We start from the raw sequence: 24,752 nt of genomic DNA on the forward strand, positions 1-24,752 counted from the left end.
CCGCCCATGGCCTATTGGTGTCTATATTACGCGCTTGGTGCGCGTAATAGACACCATAGGCCGTCATGTGGTTTCAATGATCGTGTCCAGACACGGGTGCGATAATTGAAAGAACATGGGTCGCAGTGGCGCGCGCACCACTCGTTTTCTTTGCATTCGTTAGCGAGTTCTCTACGGTCGTGACAAACTCGCCTGGGCTGGATCTGTTTTTCCTTTTTTTTTTTTGTCATTTCTGTATCTTTCTTGTGGTTACTTGGTGTTCATATATACTTTGGTTAACAGGTATTGCGGCATTTTTTTGCTTTGTACGTTTTTTCTGGTCTAGCCCAACTAGTTTTATCACGGAGGGCATTTCCAGAACTTTAATGAAGGAACACTCGCCGCTCCCATCCCGCGCCCCCGCAGTGTCTGCTCGGACTTGGGGTCCCACTCCAGACCCCGTCTGATACCTGTGCCCCCGCTCTTTCTTTACTCACACCTCTAGGGTACCGCTCGGCCTAATTCCTCTCTTGACCCCCGATATAAATACCCCCGCAGCCTTCTGGAATGTCGCGACGGCCTTAGCGCACTTTAGTGAAATCCTTTCTCGCTCTCGTTTCTGTTTAAGAGGCGGAGCTCTTTTCAAGTTAAGAGGGTTGTTATACGTGAAACAGTTTATTGTGGGAATGTGGTCAGGTCTGCAGTCATTTATTGTCCTGTCGTGTCAGTAAGATGAAGTGTGTTTTTGTGGAATAGTTACAATTTCTCTAGCGCACACCCAGAATCCGCGTTGCTTCTTGGCTCTTCGATTGAGGTGTTTGGTTAGCTGGCACAATGAATGGCTGAATGGGAGGGTCCAGTCGTGACCCGCAGTGGAAACAATAGTAGATGCGTAAAAGTGTCGAGCTCTTTGACAGGGATACGACTCTCTGATCTGCCTGAGGTAAGCGGAAGTGCGTTGGTCTTGTGAGCGACCTTAGGTTCACATGTGTGGCCTGCAGGTTACAGTGGCAAACTCAGCTCGCGGGGGCAAGCCACCTGCTACTGTCATACTGGGTGGGATTGGAACGTGTGGCTGCAAGGTTCGCAAAAATAGATGTATGGCGCAGGTGGTTTAACCCACTGAGCTGCAGCTCTCCGGTTAAAGAAGTGATCAGGCATTTCCTTGCCTGGCTCTGTGCAATATCACGGGACCGCCTTACCTGCACACGTTTGATGCGTTGGATATCTGGTCATAAGACACGGTCTATAGCGCTTACTAGCTTGCGTCTTCCAGGAGTTATGGGATGTGATAACCCTAGCGGTATCTCTCCGGACACATTTTGCGAACTGTTTGAAGGGCCATCTTTTCTCTTGAGGCCAGAGAGAAGGCTTATGTCACTAACTCCCAGGACCGGAAGCCTCTCGACCTCCGCTCAGATGGGAACCAGTGTCCCGGAACCCGCCAGGCGCACGTCTGAGGCTAGCGCGGTGCAACCCGCCCCTGTGACTCCCCGAAAACACCTCAAATGTGCTGCAAACGCCTTTCACCCGTTTTAGTGGCAGAATTCTTAAAGGGGGCGTCTCTGTGTATTATCTATATTAGCATCCCGTCATAGGCAGTTATTTTAACGTGGGAGCTTGCATCTGGAACAAAGAGATCTAATTAGGGCACCCACCACACAGGACACTAGTAAAATCGAATTCTACAGCAAAATGTACACCTTTCAAGCGTAAGGCAGAAAAGGCACTCTCTACTACTCTCTAGTACTCACTCTCTCTACTACTACTCACTCTCTCTACTACCCACTCTACTACTCACTCTACTACTCTCTACTCACTCTCTACTACTCACTCTCTACTACTCTCTAGTACTGACTCTCTCTACTACTAGTCACTCTCTACTACTCACTCTACTACTCTCTCTACTACTCTACTACTCACTCTCTACTACTCACTCTCTACTACTCACACTCTACTACTCACTCTCTACCACTCTACTACTCACTCTCTACTACTCACACTCTACTACTAACTCTCTACTACTCTCTACTACTCACTCTCTATTACTCACGCTCTCTACTACTCTCTACTACTCACTCTCTCTACTACTCACTCTACTACTCTCTCTACTACTCTCTACTACTCACTCTACTACTCACTCTCTACCACTCACACTCTACTACTCACTCTCTACTACTCACTCTCTACTACTCACACTCTACTACTCACTCTCTACTACTCTCTACTACTCACTCTCTACTACTCTCTACTACTCACACTCTCTACTACTCTCTACTACTCACTCTCTAGTACTCTACTACTCACTCTCTCTACTACTCTCTACTACCCTCTCTCTACTACCCTCTCTCTACTCACTCTACTACTCACTCTCTACTACTCTCTACACACTCTCTACTACTCACTCTCTACTACTCTCTCTCTCCACTATTCTCTACTACTCACTCTCTACTACTCACTACTACTTACTCTCTACTACTCTCTCTACTACTCTCTACTACTCTCTACTACTCACTCTACTACTCACTCTCTACTACTCACACTCTACTACTCACACTCTACTACTCACTCTCTACTACTCTCTACTACTCACTCTCTACTACTCTCTACTACTCACACTCTCTACTACTCTCTACTACTCACTCTCTAGTACTCTCTACTACTCACTCTCTCTACTACTCTCTATTACCCTCTCTCTACTCACTCTACTACTCACTCTCTACTACTCTCTACACACTCTCTACTACTCACTCTCTACTACTCTCTCTCTCCACTATTCTCTACTACTCACTCTCTACTACTCACTACTACTTACTCTCTACTGCTCTCTACTACTCACTCTCTACTACTCACTCTCCTACTCACTCTCTACTACTCACTCTCCTACTCACTCTCTCTACTACTTTCTACTCACTCTACTACTCTCTCTACTACTCTCTCTACTACTCTCTCTACTCACTCTCTACTACTCTCTAGTACTCACTCTCTCTACTACTACTCACTCTACTACTCTCTCTACTACTCTCTACTCACTCTCTACTACTCACTCTCCACTATTCTCTACTACTCACTCTCTACTACTCACTCTACTACTTACTCTCTACTACTCTCTACTACTCACTCTCTACTACCTACTCTCTACTACTCACTCTCTACTACTCACTCTCTACTACTCACTCTCTACTACTCTCTACTACTTACTCTCTACTACTCTCTACTACTCACTCTCTACTACTCACTCTCTACTACTCACACTCTACTACTCACTCTCTACTACTCACACTCTACTACTCACTCTCTACTTCTCTCTACTACTCACTCTCTACTACTCTCTACTACTCACTCTCTACTACTCACACTCTCTACTACTCTCTACTACTCACTCTCTACTACTCTCTACTTCTCACTCTCTACTACTTACTCTCTACTACTTACTCTCTACTACTCAATCTCTACAATTCACTCTCTACTACTCACTCTCTACTACTCTCTACTAACTCTCTATTACTCACCCTCTCTACTACTCTCTACTACTCTCTACTACTCTCTACTCACTCTCTACTACTCTACTCTCTACTACTCACTCTCTACTACTCACTCTACTACTCTACTACTCTCTACTACTCTCTACTACTCTCTACTACTCTCTTCTACTCACTCTCTACTACTCTCTACTACTCACTCTCTACTACTCTCTACTCACTCTCTACTACTCACTCTCCACTATTCTCTACTACTCACTCTCTACTACTCACTCTACTACTTACTCTCTACTACTCACTCTGTACTAGCTACTCTCTACTACTCACTCTCTACTACTCACACTCTCTACTACTCACTCTCTCTACTACTCTCTACCTCTCACTCTCTAGTACTCTCTACTACTCTCTACTTCTCACTCTCTAGTACTCTCTACTACTCACTCTCTACTACTCACTCTCTACTAACTACTCACTCTCTCCTACTCTCTCCTACTACTCACTCTCTACTACTCACTTTCTCTACTACTCTCTACTACTCACTCTCTACTACTCACTCTCTACTACTCATTCTCTACTACTCACTCTCTACAACTCACTCTCTACTACTCTCTACTACTCACTCTCTTCTACTCACTCTCTACTCTCTCTCTACTACTCTCTACTACTCTCTCTCTACTACTCTCTCTATTCTCTCTCTACTGCTCTACCCTCTACTCTCTACTACTCACTCTCTACTACTCACTACTACTCACTCTCTACTACTCACTCTCTACAACTGTCTACTACTCTCTACTCTACTACTCTACTACTCTCTCTACTACTCACTCTCTACTACTCACTCTACTACTCTCTACTACTCACTACTACTCACTCTCTACTACTCATTCTCCACTACTCACTCTCTACTACTCAGTCTCTACAACTCACTCTCTACTACTCACTCTCTTCTACTCACTCTCTACTACTCTCTACTCACTCTCTACTACTCTACCCTCTACTCTCTACTAGCCACTCTCTACTACTCACGCTCTACTACTCACTCTACTACTCACTCTACTACTCTCTCTCTACTACTCACTCTCTACTACTCTCTACTACTCTCTACTACTCTCTTCTACTCACGCTACTACTCTCTACAACTCACTCTCTACTACTCTCTACTACTCACTCTCTTCTACTCACTCTCTACTCTCTCTCTACTACTCTCTACTACTCTCTCTATTCTCTCTCTACTGCTCTACCCTCTACTCTCTACTACTCACTCTCTACTACTCAACTCACTCTCTACTACTCACTCTCTACAACTGTCTACTACTCTCTACTCTACTACTCTACTACTCTCTCTACTACTCACTCTCTACTACTCACTCTACTACTCTCTACTACTCACTACTACTCACTCTCTACTACTCATTCTCTACTACTCACTCTCTACTACTCAGTCTCTACAACTCACTCTCTACTACTCACTCTCTTCTACTCACTCTCTACTACTCTCTACTACTCTCTACTCACTCTCTACTACTCTACCCTCTACTCTCTACTAGCCACTCTCTACTACTCACGCTCTACTACTCACTCTACTACTCACTCTACTACTCACTCTACTACTCACTCTACTACTCTCTCTCTACTACTCACTCTCTACTACTCACTCTCTACTACTCTCTACTACTCTCTTCTACTCACTCTACTACTCTCTACTACTCACTCTCTACTACTCTCTACTACTCACTCTCCACTACTCTCTACTACTCACTCCCCACTACTCACTCTCTACTACTCACTCTCTACTACTCTCTACTACTCACTCTACTACTCTCTCTCTACTACTCATTCTACTACCCACTCTACTAACTACTCCCTCTCCCTACTACTCACCCACTACTCACTCTCTACAACTCACTCTCTACTACTCACTGTCTTCTACTACTCACTACTAGTCACTCTCTACTACTTACTCTCTACTACTTACTCTCTACTACTCAATCTCTACAATTCACTCTCTACTACTCACTCTCTACTAACTCTCTATTACTCACCCTCTCTACTACTCTCTACTACTCTCTACTACTCTCTACTCACTCTCTACTACTCACACTCTACTACTCTCTCTCTACTACTCTCTACTACTCACTCTCTACTACTCACTCTCTACTACTCTCTCTCTACTACTCATTCTACTACCCACTCTACTAACTACTCCCTCTCCCTACTACTCACCCACTACTCACTCTCTACAACTCACTCTCTACTACTCACTCTCTACTACTCACTCTCTACTACGCTCTACTACTCTACTCACTCTCTACTACTCACTCGCTCTACTACTCTCTACTACTCTCTACTCACTCTCTACTACTCACTCTCTCTACTACTCTCTCTCTACTACTCTCTACTCACTCTCTACTACTCTACCCTCTACTCTCTACTACTCAGTCTCTACTACTCACTATTACTCACTCTCTACTACTCTTTACTACTCACTACTACTCACTCTACTACTCTCTACTACACACTCTCTACTACTCTACTCTCTACTACTCACTCTCTACTACTCACTCTACTACTCTACTACTCTCTACTACTCTCTACTACTCTCTTCTACTCACTCTCTACTACTCTCTACTACTCACTCTCTACTACTCTCTACTAACTCTCTAGTACTCTCTACTACTCTCTACTTCTCACTCTCTAGTACTCTCTACTACTCGCTACTACTCACTCTCTCTACTACTCTCTACTACCCTTTCTCTACTCACTCTACTACTCACTCTACTACTCTCTACTCACTCTCTACTACTCACTCTCCACTATTCTCTACTACTCACTCTCTACTACTCATTCTACTACTCACTCTCTACTACTCACTCTCTACTACTCACTCTCTACTACTCACTCTCTACTACTCACTCTCTCTACTACTCTCTACTTCTCACTCTCTAGTACTCTCTACTTCTCACTCTCTAGTACTCTCTACTACTCACTCTCTACTACTCACTCTCTACTAACTACTCACTCTCTCCTACTACTCACTCTCTACTAACCACTCTCTACTACTCACTCTCTTTACTCACTCTCTACTACTCACTCTCTACTACTCACTTTCTCTACTACTCTCTAATACTCACTCTACTACTCACGCTCTACTACTCATTCTTTACTACTCACTCTCTACAACTCACTCTCTACTACTCTCTACTATTCACTCTCTTCTACTCACTCTCTACTCTCTCTCTACTACTCTCTCTCTACTACTCTCTCTACTACTCTCTCTATTCTCTCTCTACTACTCTCTACTACTCTACCCTCTACTCTCTACTACTCACTCACTACTACTCACTCTCTACAACTGTCTACTACTCTCTACTCCTCTCTCTACTACTCACTCTCTACTACTCACTCTACTACTCTCTACTACTCACTCTCTACTACTCATTCTCTACTACTCACTCTCTACTACTCACTCTCTACTACTCACTCTCTACAACTCACTCTCTACTACTCACTCTCTTCTACTCACTCTCTACTACTCTCTACTATTCTCTACTCACTCTCTACTACTCTACCCTCTACTCTCTACTAGTCACTCTCTACTACTCACGCTCTACTACTCTCTACTACTCACTCTCTACTACTCTACTCTCTACTACTCGCTCTCTACTACTCTCTACTACTCTCTACTACTCTCTTCTACTCACTCTACTACTCTCTACTACTCACTCTACTACTCTCTACTACTCTCTACTACTCACTCTCCACTACTCTCTACTACTCACTCTCCACTACTCACTCTCTACTACTCACTCTCTACTACTCTCTACTACTCTCTCTCCACTACTCACTCTCTACTACTCACTGTCTTCTACTCTCTACTACTCACTACGTCACTCTCTACTACTTACTCTCTACTACTTACTCTCTACTACTCAATCTCTACAACTCACTCTCTACTACTCACTCTCTACTACTACTCTACTCACTCTCTACTACTCACTCTCTACTACTCTCTCTCTACTACTCATTCTACTACCCACTCTACTAACTACTCCCTCTCTCTACTACTCACTCACTACTCACTCTCTACAACTCACTCTCTACTACTCTCTCTACTACTCTCTCTCTACTACTCTCTCTACTACTCACTACTACTCACTCTCTACTACTCACTCTCTACAACTGTCTACTACTCTCTACTCTACTACTCTCTCTACTACTCACTCTCTACTACTCACTCTACTACTCTCTACTACTCACTCTCTACTACTCACTCTCTACTACTCATTCTCTACTACTCACTCTCTACTACTCACTCTCTACAACTCACTCTCTACTACTCACTCTCTTCTACTCACTCTCTACTACTCTCTACTCACTCTCTACTACTCTACCCTCTACTCTCTACTAGTCACTCTCTACTACTCATGCTCTACTACTCACTCTACTACTCTCTACTCTCTACTACTCACTCTCTACTACTCTACTCTCTACTACTCACACTCTACTACTCTCTACTACTCTCTTCTACTCTACTACTCTCTACTACTCACTCTCCACTACTCTCTACTACTCACTCTCCACTACTCACTCTCTACTACTCACTCTCTACTACTCTCTCTCTACTACTCTCTCTACTACTCACTGTCTTCTACTCTCTACTACTCACTACTAGTCACTCTCTACTACTTACTCTCTACTACTTACTCTCTACTACTCAATCTCTACAACTCACTCTCTACTACTCACTCTCTACTACTCTCTACTAACTCTCTATTACTCACCCTCTCTTCTACTCTCTACTACTCTCTACTCACTCTCTACTACTCACTCTCTACTACTTTCTCTCTACTACTCTCTCTACTACTCTCTGCTCACTCTCTACTACTCTACCCTCTACTCTCTACTACTCACTCTCTACTACTCACTCTACTACTCTCTCTACTACTCACTCTCTACTACTCTCTCTCTACTACTCATTCTACTACTCACTCTACTAACTACTCCCTCTCTCTACTACTCACTCACTACTCACTCACTACAACTCACTCTCTACTACTCACTCTCTACTACGCACTCTCTACTACGCTCTTCTACTCTACTCACTCTCTACTACTCACTCTCTCCACTCACTCTCTCCACTACTCTCTACTCACTCTCTACTACTCACTCTCTCTACTACTCTCTACTACTCTCTCTCTACTACTCTCTACTCACTCTCTACTACTCTACCCTCTACTCTCTACTACTCAGTCTCTACTACTCACTACTACTCAGTCTCTACTACTCACTCTACTACTCTCTACTACTCACTCTCTACTACTCACTCTCTACTACTCACTCTCTGCTACTCTCTACTACTCACTCTCCACTACTCACTCTCTACTACTCACTCTCTACTACTCTCTCTACTACTCGCTCTCTACTACTCACTCTGTCTACTACTCTCTACTACTCACTACTAGTCACTCTACTACTTACTCTCTACTACTTACTCTCTACAACTCAGGTATTGAGGCTCCCCCCACAGTCCCCAACGTAGCGGCCAGGCCCTGTGGGATGGGGTCCCCGGGCCGGAAGTGCCCCGGGAGGGGGGGCAACATGGCCCCCTTCCCTGTGAAGAAAAAAAAACATTTAAAAAAAAATAAGTAATGATTGGCCTGAGGAGGGGGACCCCCCTCCAAAGACATACATTTTTTCAAAAAAGAACAAACAACTGGCCATGCTCCGGGTGATGGGTTCCCCAGGGCAAAATTGGCCTCGGAAGAGGGACCCCCTTCCCGATTTTTTGGGGAAAAAATAAAAAGGGGCCAGGCCCTGGGGGATGGGGTCCCCAGGGCCCAAGAAATGTAAAAGAAGGGGGGCCACACAGCCCCCCTTGTAAAAAGTAATATAAAAAAAAGCTGGCATCTAGCCGGATGCCACGCCCCCTTTTTCCACCACACTGCAAACGTGCTCCCTGGCACGTTGTTAGTTGGGGAATTAATTCCCCTTGAATACTGAGGGTCCCTGGGGGCCAACTAGCCCACCAGGTACCTCCAGTTTGCGCCACAATGAGATCCGTTGTAGAGAGGTGGTCCAAGGCCACGCCCCTTTTTACACCTCTCTGCAACGCAGCTCTGTGGTGCTTACTGGAGGTACCTGGTGGGCTAGTTGGCCCCAGGGACCCTCAGGATTGAAGGGGACTTAATTCCCCAACTTACAATGCACCAGGGGGCGCGTTTGCACAGTGGTGCAGCGAGGGGGCGGGCCCTGAAACAACAAGTGTGCAAACGCACCCCCTGGCGCATTGGAAGATTGGGGATTATGTCCCCTTCAATCCTGAGGGTCCCTGGGGGCCAACTAGCCCACCAGGTACCTCCTGTAAGCGCCACAGAGCTGCGTTGCAGAGTGGTGGTCCGAGGCCACACCCCTTTTTACACCTTTCTGCAGTGCAGCTCTGTGGCGGTTTCTGGAGGTACCTGGTGGGCTAGTTGGCCCCCAGGGACCCGCAGAATTGAAGGGGACTTAATCCCCAACTTACAATGCGCCAGGGGGCGCGTGTGCACAGTGGTGCAGCAAGGGGGCGGGGCCTGAAACAACAAGTGTGCAAACGTGCCCCCTGGCGTGTTGTAAATTGGGGGATTTAGTGCCCTTCAATTTTGAGGGTCCCTGGGGACCAACTAGCCCACCAAGTACCTCCCGTAAGCGCCACGGAGCTGCGTTGCAAAAGCGGCTTCTGGTGCACTGCTGGTGGGGCGATGAGGTCCTCTTGTGTCCTGAGGACCTCAGGATACAAGTGGACTTCACCCTCCGAGCAGCAGTGCGCCACAAGCCGCGTTTGCAGCGTGGTGTAAAAATGGGCGTGGCCTCGGACCACCTCTCTGCAACACAGCTCTGTGGCGCTTACTGGAGGTACCTGGTGGGCTAGTTGGCCCTCACGGACTCTCAGGATTCAAGGGGATTTAATAGGGACGTTATAGTTAGAAATTAGAAATTGAAAAACCTTTGAAATTCACTGAAAAAACCATAGGTTACAGGAACTGCAAAATTACCTTTCCTTTAGGAAAAAACTCACAACCTGGCTGTTTCCTCTTTAATTCACTAGTGGGCACAGTTCTCAGTTCAGTACTTAGTTACAAAACTAAACATAAATGTGCATATATACATGTATGAATATATATATGTATGTGTATATATATGTGTATATATGTGTATATATGTATATTCACTGAAAAAACCATAGGTTTCACACACGTTATAGTTAGGAATTAGCATTTAAAAAACCTTGCAAATTCACTGAAAAAACCATAGGTTTCACACATGTTATAGTTAGCGGAAATTTTACTGATAAAAAACCAGTGAAATTCCCCCGTTATAGTTAGCGCAGGCAACTATAACTCACGCGACCGCAATCCTCTGCTGATGCTAATACTGTATTTAGACACTTATTTGCCCATGTCTTCTTCCATACATTTTTAGCTATACATATATTACAAATATATTTTTTTCATAAAGACACATATGTCATCAGCAGAAGATTGCAGTCGCGTGAGTTATAGTTGCCTGCGCTAACTATAACGGGGGAATTTCACTGGTTTTTTATCAGTAAAATTTCCGCTAACTATAACATGTGTGAAACCTATGGTTTTTTCAGTGAATTTGCAAGGTTTTTTAAATGCTAATTCCTAACTATAACGTGTGTGAAACCTATGGTTTTTTCAGTGAATTAGTACGGTTTTTTAAATGCTAAGTTTTTTTCCCTTATAATAAGCCCTGTACATTTGGTGGCCTTCGGCCACCAAAAGCACAGGGGGTGGGGTAAGTGTGGATAGTGTTTTTTGCCCTTAACATAAGCCCTGTGCTTTTGGTGGCCTTCGGCCACCAAAAGCACAGGGGGTGGGGTAAGTGTGGATAGTGTTTTTTTTATTTTTATTTTTTTACCGTACGCTTACGGTAAGCGTACGGTAAGCGTACCCCGCGAAATTGCCGAAAAAAAAATAAAACCGTTTTTGCACTTGGGGGATGTTTGGGGACTCCCTCAACATGACTATGTGGGAGGGAGTTGTCAAAACAGCCCCTTTACATGTTTTTGGGCTTGATATTTTAAAAATCACTCTCAGTGCGAGAGACAAAATGGCGGCCGCCGCTTCCTGGTTTCGGCCGATTCGAATGTTTACTAAGATCTAAGAGCCAATCAGAATCGCGCTCGCGCACGCCACCGTACGCTTACCGTAAGCGTACGGTAAGCGTACCGTAAGCTGGCTCAGATATATATATTGATTTAAAGGCTATTTTCTCAGAATCTACTGAACAGATTTACACCAAACCTACAAAAGGCACTTCCTTGACCTAGGGACTACCTCTCTGCCAAATTTTGAGTAATTCTGTTCAGCCGTTCGGGCTGTAGCTCGTTCTAAAGGTCCTATGGAAAAATGCATGGGAAAAACGCGTTTTGGGACCCCCCTTTTATCTCAGCCCCCGCTTGACGGATCCCCCCGAGACTTTCAGGGTAGGAGCGGAGCGTAGCGCCCCACCTATTTTGAAAAATTTGCGAGGATTCGTCGACCGGCGCCAAAGTTATTCAAAATAGAATGTTGAGGTTTTCCTATGGAAACGTGGTCCTAACTATAACTACCTACTGGCTATCGCCAGTAGGTAATATATATATAATACAAATTTGATCGGGTAAGACATCCAGCGGCCTTCCTTCATAAGGGCCGGCAAACCTCTTCTGTCTTCCAGTGATGTTTGAACACCCCTCAAACCAGTACAACGTTTCCTGCCCAGACTCTTCTTACCACCGCAAGAGCTGCCACATGTCGGAGTTCAGAGAATCTCTTGCTTAAGGCAGGGGCCTTGTGATGGTTGTGCCCAGTCTAGTTCCTTGAGTAGAGAGTTGCTTGGCAAAGACTTATGCACATGACTAATTTTACCAGATTGAACATGTCAAATGTAAACAGCCCCCCTCCGGACTCTACAGTGATCCTCGCCACTTCTTGTGAAGGGACCTACGCTCTGTCACTCCCTGCTTCTGTACAGCCTTGCTGTGTCGTAGGTGAGTGCAGTCTGCTGCATTCAGCCAAATGATAAAGTAATTTTCCCCTGCCGGACTGAGCTCCACAGGAAATGCAGAGATGTCAGTTTGTCGTGTTTCGTGGTGGTCCCGGGGCTCCAGCTAATGGCACCTCTTTCTCTTCCCATCAGGGAGCACACAGATGGGCGCCACCATAGTGGACGCGCTAGACACCCTCTACATCATGGGGCTGCTGGAAGAGTTCAGAGAGGGCCAGGACTGGGTGCAGAACAACCTGGACTTCAGTGTGGTGAGTAGGTGTGGAGTGACCTGCCTCTAGGCACAACTGGTCTGTTGGACTTCAGTGTGGTGAGTAGGTGTGGAGTGACCTGGCCTCTAGACACAACTGGTCTGTTGGTCTTCAGTGTGGTGAGTAGATGCTGCACAAACCTCTTCAGCTGATCTGTTGGACTTCAGTGTGGGGATGAGGGAGGGGCTTTACACACAAGTTGCAAATGAGGGGGCGGGGCTTCACAAGGTGCAGAGGAGGAGGGCGGGGCTTCAGGTGCAGAGGAGGGCGAGGCTTCCCAAGGTGCAGCGGAGGGGGCGGGAGGAGGGGCAGGGCTTTACAAGGTGCAGCGGAGGAGGGTAGGGCTTCACAAGGTGCAAAGGAGGGCGGGGCTTCACACACAAGATGCAGAGGAGGAGGGCGGGGCTTCACAGATGCAGAGGAGGAGGGCGGGGCTTCACACGATGCAGAGGAGGAGGGCGGGGCTTCACACAAGTTGTAGAAGAGGGCGGGGATTCACAAGATGCAGTGGTGGAGAGCTTGCCTCCCTTAGAAAAACCCTGAGCCTTCCTCCCTGAGAGACGCCCTGAGACTGCCCCCTGACAGACGCCCGAGCCTTCCTCCTTGAGAGACACTCCAAGCCTGCCTCCCTGAGAGACGCCCCGAGCCTGCCTCCCTGAGAGACGCCCCGAGCCTGCCTCCCTGAGAGACGCCCCGAGTCTGCCTCCCTGAGAGACGCACCAAGCCTTCCTCCCTGAGAGACGCCTGAGCCTGCCTCTCTGAGGGGCGCCTGAGCCTGCCTCCCTGAGAGACGCCCCGAGCCTGCCTCCCTGAGAGACGCCCCGAGCCTGCCTCCCTGAGAGTCGCCCCGAGCCTGCCTCCCTGAGAGATGCCCGAGCCTGCCTCCCTGAGAGACGCCCCAAGCCTGCCTCCCTGAGAGATGCCCGAGCCTGCCTCCCTGAGAGATGCCCCGAGCCTGCCTCCCTGAGAGACGCCGGAGGCTGCATCCTTGAGAGACACTCCAAGCCTGCCTCCCTGAGAGACGCCTGAGCCTGCCTCCCTGAGAGACGCCCCGAGCCTGCCTCCCTGAGAGACGCCCGAGCTTTCCTCTCTGAGAGACGCTCCGAGTCTTCCTCCCTGAGAGACGCCAAAGTCTGTCTCACGTAGAGATAGCCTGAGCCTGCCTCCAAGAGATGCATGCCCCGAGGCTGCCTCCTTGAGAGACACTCCAAGCCTGCCTCCCTGAGAGACGCCTGAGCCTTGCTCCCTGAGGTACGCCCGAGCCTTCTCTCCTGAGAGATGCCCGAGCCTTCCACCCTGAATGACGCCTCGAGCCTGCCTTCTTGAGAGACGCCCCGGGCCTTCCTCCCTGAGAGACGCACCGAGCCTGCCTCCCTGAGAGACGCCCGAGCTTTCCTCTCTGAGAGACGCCCCGAGTCTTCCTCCCTGAGAGACGCCCAAGTCTGTCTCACGTAGAGATAGCCTGAGCCTGCCTCCAAGAGATGCATGCCCCGAGTCTGCCTCCTTGAGAGACACTCCAAGCCTTCCTCCCTGAGAGACGCCTGAGCCTTGCTCCCTGAGATACGCCCGAGCCTTCCACCCTGAGTGACGCCCCGAGCCTGCCTTCTTGAGAGACGCCCCGGCCTTCCTCCCTGAGAGACGCACCGAGCCTGCCTCTGTGATACATGCCCTGAGCCTGCCTCCCTGAGAGACATGTCCCAAGCCTGCCTCCCTGAGAGACGCCCCGAGCCTGCCTTCTTGAGAGACGCCCCGGGCCTTCCTCCCTGAGAGACGCACCGAGCCTGCCTCTGTGATACATGCCCTGAGCCTGCCTCCCTGAGAGACATGTCCCAAGCCTGCCTCCCTGAGAGATGCCCGAGCCTGCCTCCCTGAGAGACATGTCCCAAGCCTGCCTCCCTGAGAGACGCCCCGAGCCTGCCTCCCTGAGAGACGCCCCGAGCCTGCCTCCCTGAGAGATGCTCTTAGCAACGCCCCAGATGAAGCGCATATGTTTCGGATTCACAAGCACCTGGCGTTGGCCTGGACTCACTCATTGATTATGCATGAATGGAAATGTTTATGCATGAGCCCTGATTATGCATGAGAGCTGCTGAGCGATGCAGTGTCCAGGCGGCGCACGGCTTTCATGATGTGATGTGGGGCTTCTAGGGATCCGATTGTAGGGTGTAGAGGCATGCGCCTAGAGAGGACCTCTGGGAGCTCGCGCGAGCCACTGCGGTGAGCCTGTGGGCAGGTGCACGCATGAAATCTGCATGAAGCAGGTAACCCCCCTGGATCCACAGAGTGAAACAGACTGCACTGAGCGTGACGTCAGTAGTGTAGGAGGCGAGCACCCCCAATGTAACAGGGTCCACAGACTGCACAGACCGTGACGTCAGTAGTGCTGGAGGCGAGCACCGCCACTGTGACTGGATCCACAGAGGGAAACAGACTGCACAGACCGTGATGCAGTGTAGGAAGGTGGAATCTGACTATATGCTTGCCCCCACTTTTTTCCTGGTGTTTTGCTGGTTTATGACTTAGTTGGACTGGGATCCTGCTATCCAGGGCCCCAGTCTATCTGCTTTCTCTGTAAAATGGTTTCCATGTACATTAGGTACATATCTAATTGGATTCTGGAGTGCTTTATAAGCCTCTAGTATATGGTATACTATGTACCTAGGGCATAGGTACCTCAGAGGCCTACCAGGGGCTGCAGCATGTATTATGCCACTCCTGGGAAGCACTCCAAAATGGCACCACAGGTCTGCTACAGCAGCCTGGGTAAGGGTGTGCTTGCACCCCTTACAGTGGTATAGGCTACCTATATCCACATATATATACAGACCGATATAAACCTATAAGCCACTCCTATGGCAGGCCTTGACAATCCTGAAGGCCGAGTGCTTGGTTATATGTGAGAGGGTGCCCAAGCATGAGCTGAGCCCCTCTGCAGCTTTTGGAAATACTTCCTTATGGCTGTTCTGTGATACAGCCATACAATATACTCTTAAGTGCATTATAACCTCGCGGTAAATGCTAACTTTGGGATGGCTGCATCAAAACATGTTGTGTTTGGTGTCAAACGCTTTGGAATACTACCCCCCCCCCTTCCCCCTCCCCCCCCGCCAGTTCTGGCAGCGGCGGTAGCCATTCCACCCTTCTAGAGGGAGAGACATGTTCACACTGGCTTAACCCGGTTAAATCCTTTCAAAGCCCTGGCATCTCAAAATGGATGCCATTGCCACAGACCCGGGTCTGGCCTCCTGCTGCTGACCGTAACTCCGGCAGGGGAGGCCTGGACAATAGGTTTCCTGTCACAGGAAGGTGTAACCACCTCCCCAGACAGGCTGATGTGTATTGGGGCTGGGCGGGTGCATTCAGAGAATGCTTTTGAGACACTGCCTGGGGCACACAAGGTGTCCCTGTGCATAGCCCGGTTCAAACTGGTTGCAGGGGCACTCAGCCCCTGCTCTGGCGCGAAACTGGACAAAGGGGAAGGGGTGTAACCACCCCACCCCAGGCCCACCCATAGGCGGAGCCTTAGAGTTAGTCCATCCCCTAAACTTAGTATAAGTATAGGAACCGAGTCCCTAGGACTTTAGATTACCCTGGACGAACTTCTGAAACATATATCCTGGACCTTCGACTTTCTATCACGACTAGAAGACGGAAGAAATCTCCATTGGGGTCAAGGAATGGCTCCCCTGCTTGGCAGGCACCAGAGAAGCAACTGACCGGTCTGCATCGCGGAAGCTCCCGCCGGACGCCGAAGTCTTTGCATCACCAGAGGTGAATTTCCTGACTTCCCCGAGGCGACCCTGAGTCCACAGCAAAGTTGAGGCCCGTGGCTATTGTGAGTGACGTGGAACCGTGACCCCTGGACACCGTGAACTTTTGCTGATCCATCATCTTCCTGGTCTTCCTTGAAGTTGTGCTGTGGGCTCCGAGTAGCCCCAGCCTTGAGCACCTCCTGCACCGAAGATTGTTGGCCTCCACTCCACGAGTGACCCGAGGGCCAGCTCCAAGTGCGGCCGCTCGAGGCTCCTTTGCGATCACTAGCCCGTTGGCTATCAGGTCCCCACGAAGGTAACTCCACTTCTACTTGTGCTTTTCTGGCTGCTCCAGACTTGTGCTTCTTCCCCTTGCTGGGTGAGTCCATCAGACCTTGCTGGTCTGCACCGCAGTCCTTTCTCTGATTTCCTGAGACTTGCCGTTGCCAAGGCTTGTTGGGTCCTTCCTGGTCGCCTACACCGCCGCACTCAACAGACTTCGTGGGACAGCTCGAATCCGGCTCGCGGAATTCGTCGACGCCTCCTGGACCTCGTGGCTGAAGAGTCAAGACACTCAACAACTCATCGGAAGCACCCGACATCTGTGGGCATTGGTCCATCCTGCCCTAGGTCACTGGCCAGTGACCCAGACTCTGTCTCCTCTGCTTTCAGGTTCCTTCCATCCTAGATCCAGGCTTGGATCTCTCCGGACACTTCTCCTCTCCACGGCGGCAGCAGCAGTTCTTTGCAGGCTTCCATTGGAATCTACAACGCGACCCGACACCAAAAGACACCTATGCACCCGGCTTCCCTGGGTGAGGTAACTCAAGTACTCTGGTACTCTCAAGGGTGCTAGCCCTAGAACTGTCTAAGTCCAAAAGGGTTTGGTCATAGTTCGATTTGAGGTGTCCCTAATCTTTAAAATTCCAACCGCGACATTCCCCATAGAAAGTAATAGGAACCCGCGGTTGTGTTTCCACACTGCATACGGCTCCCGTGGGTCCCCGACGTCCCTACCTTGGGTGGTTCCTTGGGGTCCTAGCGATTCTAGAAGTAATAGGTACCTTGCCTATTTCAGTCGTGGTTCTTATACCACTATTTTAGTATATGGTTTGGTACGCCCCTAGGGCCCGAACGTATATTTGTGCTTTTACTCATGCTTAAACACTTGTAACTGAAGTACTTCGAACTCCAGTCTCATAAAGAGACTAGAGGGGTGTGATTTATCTTAAATACATATATTTTGAATATATACCTCTTTAATGTCTATGCTCGAGGAGCCCAAGGGGGAGCTAAATCTTCTACTATCACAGCCCGTTCAGGCATGCTTTCCACTTGCCCTCCCGATTCCCTCTTACTTGTCACTGGTGATCTTAACTGCTCATTTGAACCGCTTGCCACAGATGATATCTTGGGAACACACGATGAGGACACCAGATGGGGTATTCCTTTACTATCTCTCAACCCCGTAAAAAGATGGTCCCCAGTTGTTATTCAAATAAATGCTCTAGTTTTAGAATTTGGCATAAGAGCTGCAAACGGGCGTACTATCTCTGACTCAGTGGGTGCAAACACTTTCAACAGGGTCGCCTGCCAAAGCAGAATTGATTACATATTGGTCGACAGGAGGGGATGGAAATTTGTTGTCGATATGATTGTAACTCCATCAATCAATAGCGACCACAACCCTCTGTCCCTCAGCATGCGGGAGACGTGGCACAGGCAAGAGCGAACCCCCCCACACGGAATGCAAATGACAACCAAGACACTCCTGCCCTCTAATTGTAATAGATGCCTCAAATGGCCTAAATTTATCCTGTGTAACACAAAACTTGCTGCCCTGGAGAAAATTCTCGCCGATTATACCGCCAGGCTCTCCATAGCATCCAAGGACATGGCTGGCCACACCAAAGTTTTCGCTATTAAATCCAACAACCCAGGTGAAGTCAGGCAAGCGAGGCTGCTCTACAGACAGGTCCGAAAACCGCTCAATAAAAAACAATGCCCCAAAGGCTCACTATGCCTGGGTGTCATAGGTCATAGGTCGACATGTTTCGCGCTACTCTTGCCCAACCAGGGTCATTTGCGCTTCTTCAGGACCATAAAACGATTCAGTGAAGTGCACGTGAACAGTGTAAATAAGATAAAAATACCCTCTATCTCAAACAGGGCGGAACAGCAACTTATATACCCACAGTATGGCAACAGCTGTATGATGGATGCCGCTCATGATTAATACCTGGCCCTGATGAGACAATCCCTCTAAAGGCAAAAGCAATGGGTCCCCACACAAAGCCGGGGCGTTAAAGCGCGGGCTACTTCCTCCACACCTACCCCTCCATTGCGTTCACCGGTAATGAGGTGCCGGCACTGGTTGTTAAAGTAATGGAGAAAGGTATGGGTGGTTTTATTCCATTTCCGGCCACGCCTCCGGAATTCTGACTCTAAGCGCATACGCTATAGCAGAGACAGATCCAGTGTAGTGTTTTTTATTGAGCGGTTTTCGGACTGCGAAGGGTACAACAGTTACACTGTCGCTGCATGTTGACCCTTTTTAATTCATTGATTATTTTGCACGCACAATTCTCCGTTGATTTACCCTCTTTTTGAACCCACTCCCCACACACCCGCATGCACCATCCGGCAGTCCTAAAAAGATCTCCGACAAAGCGACCCTTCGAGGGACCCGTAGGGAATTGCAGCGCCGGCCCTACGAGGAGCAACTGCCCGATGATGAAGCATGACACCCCTTGGGGTGTGTGAGGGCATCAGAGGACAAAAAAGTTTTTTTCCCCTCACTTATGGGCCCTTCATACCTAAGGTTCTTTTGTTTTGTTTTTGTTTTCTTGCTCACAATTTTTCTTGTAAAATGCACGGGTGACTTTTTGCACCCTTAAGTATGGGTGACTTATTGCATCCTACTGTAGGAACAGTCTGCTCCAGTGCTCCCTGTGTCTGGGGCTGGTGTGTTCACCCTGTCTCTGATCCTGTGCCCCTGTGTCTGGGACTGGTGTGTGCACCCTGTCTCTGATCCTGTGCTCCCTGTGTCTGGGGCTGGCGTGTTCACCCTGTCACTCCTTTAGTGCCCCCGTGTCTGGGGCTGGTGTGTTCACCCTGTCTCTCCTTCAGTGCCCCCTGTGTCTGGGACTGGTGTGTGCACCCCATCTCTCCTCCAGTGCCCCCTGTGTCTGGGGCTGGTGTGTTCACCCTGTCTCTGCTCCAGTGCTCCCTGTGTCTGGGGCTGGTGTGTTCACCCTGTCTCTGATCCTGTGCCCCTGTGTCTGGGACTGGTGTGTGCACCCTGTCTCTGATCCTGTGCCCCCTGTGTCTGGGGCTGGCGTGTTCACCCTGTCACTCCTTTAGTGCCCCCGTGTCTGGGGCTGGCGTGTTCACCCTGTCTCTCCTTCAGTGCCCCCTGTGTCTGGGACTGGTGTGTGCACCCCATCTCTCCTCCACTGCCCCCTGTGTCAGGGACTGGTGTGTGCACCCTGTCTCTCTTCCAGTGTCCTCTGTGTCTGGGACTGGTGTCTCCATCTTGTTTCTCCTCCAGTGCTCCCTGTGTCTGGGGCTGGTGTGTTCACCCTGTCTCTGATCCTGTGCCCCCTGTGTCTGGGGCTGGTGTGTTCACCCTGTCTCTGCTCCAGTGCCCCCTGTGTCTGGGGCTGGTGTGTTCACCCTGTCTCTGCTCCAGTGCTCCCTGTGTCTGCGGCTGGTGTCTTCACCCAGCCTGGGGGTGTTGAAGGGTGTCCCTCCAGCGCCCTGAAGCGCTTGTCAAGGGGACTCACCCAGCCTGGGGGTGTTGAAGGGTGTCCCTCCAGCGCCCTGAAGCGCTTGCCAAGCAGACTCACCCAGCCTGGGGGTGTTCAAGGGTGCTGGACTCGTGTGATAAATACAAGAGGCTGAAGCAACTCTTGGGGGATCCCATCCCCCCGTGATCTGGGGTTCGATGTGCCGCTGTTATAGTGAACTGATCCTATTGGAGCAGGGCTAAGGGGCTGATGCACAGCTGGGTGGACAGGTTACTCCGTCACAAACAGGATGAAAATCTCGCCAGCCTTATTACAAGTGTTGAGGGATATGATGCATGTGTAATAAGGGTCATAGCATATTACAGACTTGTAATAAGAGCCAAAGGATATAATGCATTTGTAATAAGGGGATAGAATATAAGACACTGGTAATAAGAGCCGTAGGATATAACAGACTTGTAATAAGGGTCATGGGGTGTAACACACTTGAAATAAGAGCCGTAGGATATAACAGACTTGTAATAAGAGCCGTAGGATATCACACACCTGTAATAAGAGCTGTAGAGTATAACACAGTTTGTAATAAGTGCCATAGGATATAACACACTTGTAATAAGAGCTGTAGGATATAGCACACTTGTAATAAAAGCAGTAGGATATAGCACAATTGTAATAAGAGCCGTAGGATATAGCACAATTGTAGTAAGGGTCACTGTGTAGCCAAAAGCGCCGAGAGATCCCTGTGTCGCGCTATACAAATGCTAAATAAATAAATAATAAGAGCCTTAGGCTATAACACACTTGTACTAAGGACCGTAGGATATAACACACTTTGTTATAAGAGCTGTAGGATATAACACACTTGTAATAAGAGCCAGAGGTTATAACACACTTGTAATAAGAGCCGTAGGATATAACACACTTGTAATAAGAGCCAGAGGATATAACACACTTGTAATAAGAGATGTAGGATATAACACACTTGTAATAAGAGCCAGAGGATATAACACACTTGTAATAAGAGCCGTAGGATATAACACACTTGTACTAAGGACCGTAGGATATAACACACTTTGTTATAAGAGCTGTAGGATATAACACACTTGTAATAAGAGCCAGAGGATATAACACACTTGTAATAAGAGCCGTAGGATATAACACACTTGTACTAAGGACCGTAGGATATAACACACTTTGTTATAAGAGCTGTAGGATATAACACACTTGTAATAAGAGCCAGAGGATATAACACACTTGTAATAAGAGCCGTAGGATATAACACACTTGTAATAAGAGCCAGAGGATATAACACACTTGTAATAAGAGCCGTAGGATATAACACACTTGTAATAAGAGCCGTAGGATATAACACACTTGTAATAAGAGCCAGAGGATATAACACACTTGTAATAAGAGCCGTAGGATATAACACACTTGTACTAAGGACCGTAGGATATAACACACTTTGTTATAAGAGCTGTAGGATATAGCACAATTGTAATAAGGGTCATGGGGTGTAACACACTTTGTTAGACCTGGCACCTTGGCGTGAGTCTCCCTTCCACTTTCTGCTGATGTGCCTCATGTGTTTTGTTGGTGTTAGCTGCTCACGGCACTGTGCCACTGCCAACCAGTGCCACAGTGCAAGTGCTCCCTATGAAAAGTGTATACATTGATTGGTGTCCATGTTTGGCTTATTTGGTTTACTATCAGCCCCTAGTAAAGTGCACCAGGGGTGCCAGGGCTTTTAAATACAAATGCTGCTGGTGGGCTTGCAGCACTGGTTGTGCCACCCACAGAAGAGGCCTAGTAAAATGTGTCTAAGGTCTGCCATTGCAGAGCCTGCGTGCAGTCTGGTACTGGCATGCTGACTGCGCAAGTGCACCTACTTGCCAGTCCCTAAACCTTCCCTTAACTACATATTAGTCACCCCTATGGTAGGCCCAAGGGCAGGGTGCATTGTAGGCATAAGGTAGGACATGCCCTGATGTGTGTGGCATGTCCTAATAGTGAATTACAGCCATTTTCGTTTTTCACTATTGAAGGCTACCTGCTCTCCATAGGCCAGAATGGGCTGCTGGAATTTTTACCCTCTATAATCCCAGCGGACTCAGAGAGCATGGTAGAAAGTCAAGTTTAGTATGCCTGAACTCAGAATAATAAAATACTTCTTTTAGTAAAGTTTATTTTAATATCCTGTGTTTGTAAATACTACTTTTAGAAAGTTAGTATTTACTTGCTTAGCCATTTCAGCCCGCCTCTGCTTTGTGTGTGTGTGCTGCCTAGTTTCAGTGAGGGGCAGGGCTGGGGAATTCCAGGAGACAGGCTGGATGCCAGGTGGTGGGTAGAGAGATTACACCAGGATGGGTGGGAGGAGTACACCTTGACTCTGAATAGACCTGTGCTCTGCCACCACAATGCCGGCTCCGCCCCCTGTGGAGCGGCTGATGTCTCTGCCCTGTGCACTGAAAGGAAAGAGCAGAGTCACCACAACAAAGTGCTCCAAAACCGGACTGAGCCAGGCACAGGCCCCCTGGCGACAAAGAACAAAATAAACTGTGTATAAAAGAAGGAGCCCGGCTCCTAAGAAATCAGATCCTGTTTGTGCCAAGAAGAAACTCTGCCTGAAGAGGAGGACCTGGGAAAGCTGCATGGAGGAGTACTGTCTCTAAGCCTGAGAGACTGGTCTGTGGTGGGTGCCTTGCTGCAAGAAGGAGAGGAAAAGACTGAGAAAAGACTTTAAATCAACTTGTGCTTTGTAAACAATCTCCAAGGGCTTGCTTGTGAACTTGCCCCCTGAACTGCGCCCCAGGAACAGTGGGCGCTACCCCTCCCAAGAGGAAAAGGAAGCTGCTGCTGGTGAATTGCCCTTCTGACTCCAGAGAACCTGTGTGCCCCATCCTGCCGAGCACCGCGACCCCTGCACGACTGTGCTGCTGTGAGCACCGTGACGGCCTGCCCCGACTGGCCTGAGCAAAGTAAGCTGCTGCCCCCTCGAGCCAGAGCTCGCATCGTGAGAAAGGACTGTCTCCCTCTGAGCACCGAGCCTCCGTGGCTCCCGAGCCGTAGAGCCCACCGCAAGGACCGACGACACCCAGGTTTGCCGCTCTGAACGACGTTGCAGCGCCTCGCGCTGAATGCACCCCCGAGCCGCCCCTCCTTCCTCCCACCTCGAGGCGAGCCGTGAAGTCCTGAGGCACCCCACCAAGCACTGTTGTCCTCTGCCAAGAGGGACTGCAACGCGCCGTGGGACGCCCCTCCTGTGACTGCCGAGGCCACCCCGAACTCCTCATCAAGATCCAAGGTACTGTGCGCTCCGAACACCCCGGTACGACGCATACCAGCCACGGTACGGCCCGTACTGACCCGTACACCAACGTCCCCGTACGCTGACCTACGCGGGAAGCGTGAGTCTTTGAGGGGAGCGTCCGGAATAGCGTACACCCCGGTACGACGCGTACCTTCACCCATACGGACCGTACTGTCTTCACGCCGTCGTCCCTGTACACCTGCTCACGCGGGAAGCGTGAGACGTAGGGGGGGAAGTGTCCCGAGGAGTGTACGGCCCGGACTAAGAGCGGTACGACGCGTACCAACACCTGTACGACCCGTACGGACGGCGCTTCCTCGCGCACAGGCCCCCAGAAGGTGTGTATTGCACCCAAATTGTGCATTGGAAAAAACTGTGGCACCCCAAGATCTAATTTGAACACCATAACAAGTAACTGGAACTCTCCTGAAAAGTGAAGACTGTGTTTAAAGCCTGCTTGAGAAGTTTATATAAAGAAGCTTTATTTTTATAAATACAGTCTGGTGTCTCTGTGTGGTGGGTTGGTGATTGTTGTGGGACATCCTAAATGCTTAACCTTATGTACTCTGGAGTTTAGCCTGACTGCTCGCGCCACACCACCTAGAGGGTGAGCAGGGGTTATTGTCAAAGAGTAATCCTTTGCCCTGACTTAGAGGAAAGGGTCCCTGCTTGTCGCAAGTGCATACCTGCGCCAACCAGAGACCCCGGATTCTAACACACTTGTATTAAGAACCGTAGGATATAATACACTTGTAATAAGAGCCGTAAGATATAACACACTTGTAATAAGAGCCGTAGGATATAACACACTTGTAATAAGAGCCGTAGGATATAACACACTTGTAAAAAGGGTCATGGGGTATAACACACTTGTAACATCAATCAATCAGGGATTTTTTAAGCGCGCTACTCATCCGTGAGGGTCTCAAGGCACGGGGGGGGGGGGGGGTTGTTTCAACCGAAGAGCCAGGTCTTGAGGGTCTTTTTGAAGGTGTTCAGGGAGGGGCGCGTCTGATGTCTGTTGGTAGCTCGTTCCAGGTCTTGGCTGCAATGTGGGAGAACGATCTTCCACCTGCTCTGGCTCTGTGGATGCGCGGGGTTTCGGCCAGTGCGAGGTTGGCAGATCGGAGGTTCCTTTTGGATACGTGGAAGTTTATTCTGTCGTTGAGGTATTTGGG

The 24,752-nt window shown here is 48.9% G+C and overlaps 1 protein-coding gene across 2 annotated transcripts in view; it reads left to right on the forward strand.

Moving 5' to 3' along the window:
* MAN1A2 (mannosidase alpha class 1A member 2) overlaps positions 1 to 24,752 on the forward strand; it is a 541,780-nt gene that overhangs the window by 239,904 nt on the left and 277,124 nt on the right. For both annotated transcript variants that reach the window (XM_085620701.1, XM_085620700.1), the window contains exon 4: positions 12,645 to 12,763. In XM_085620701.1, the coding sequence (XP_085476827.1) occupies positions 12,645 to 12,763 (119 nt within the window). The remainder of the gene's footprint in view (positions 1 to 12,644; positions 12,764 to 24,752) is intronic.

Source organism: Triturus cristatus, chromosome 8 (genome assembly GCF_964204655.1).
Source record: "Triturus cristatus chromosome 8, aTriCri1.1, whole genome shotgun sequence".
Taxonomy (NCBI): domain Eukaryota; kingdom Metazoa; phylum Chordata; class Amphibia; order Caudata; family Salamandridae; genus Triturus; species Triturus cristatus.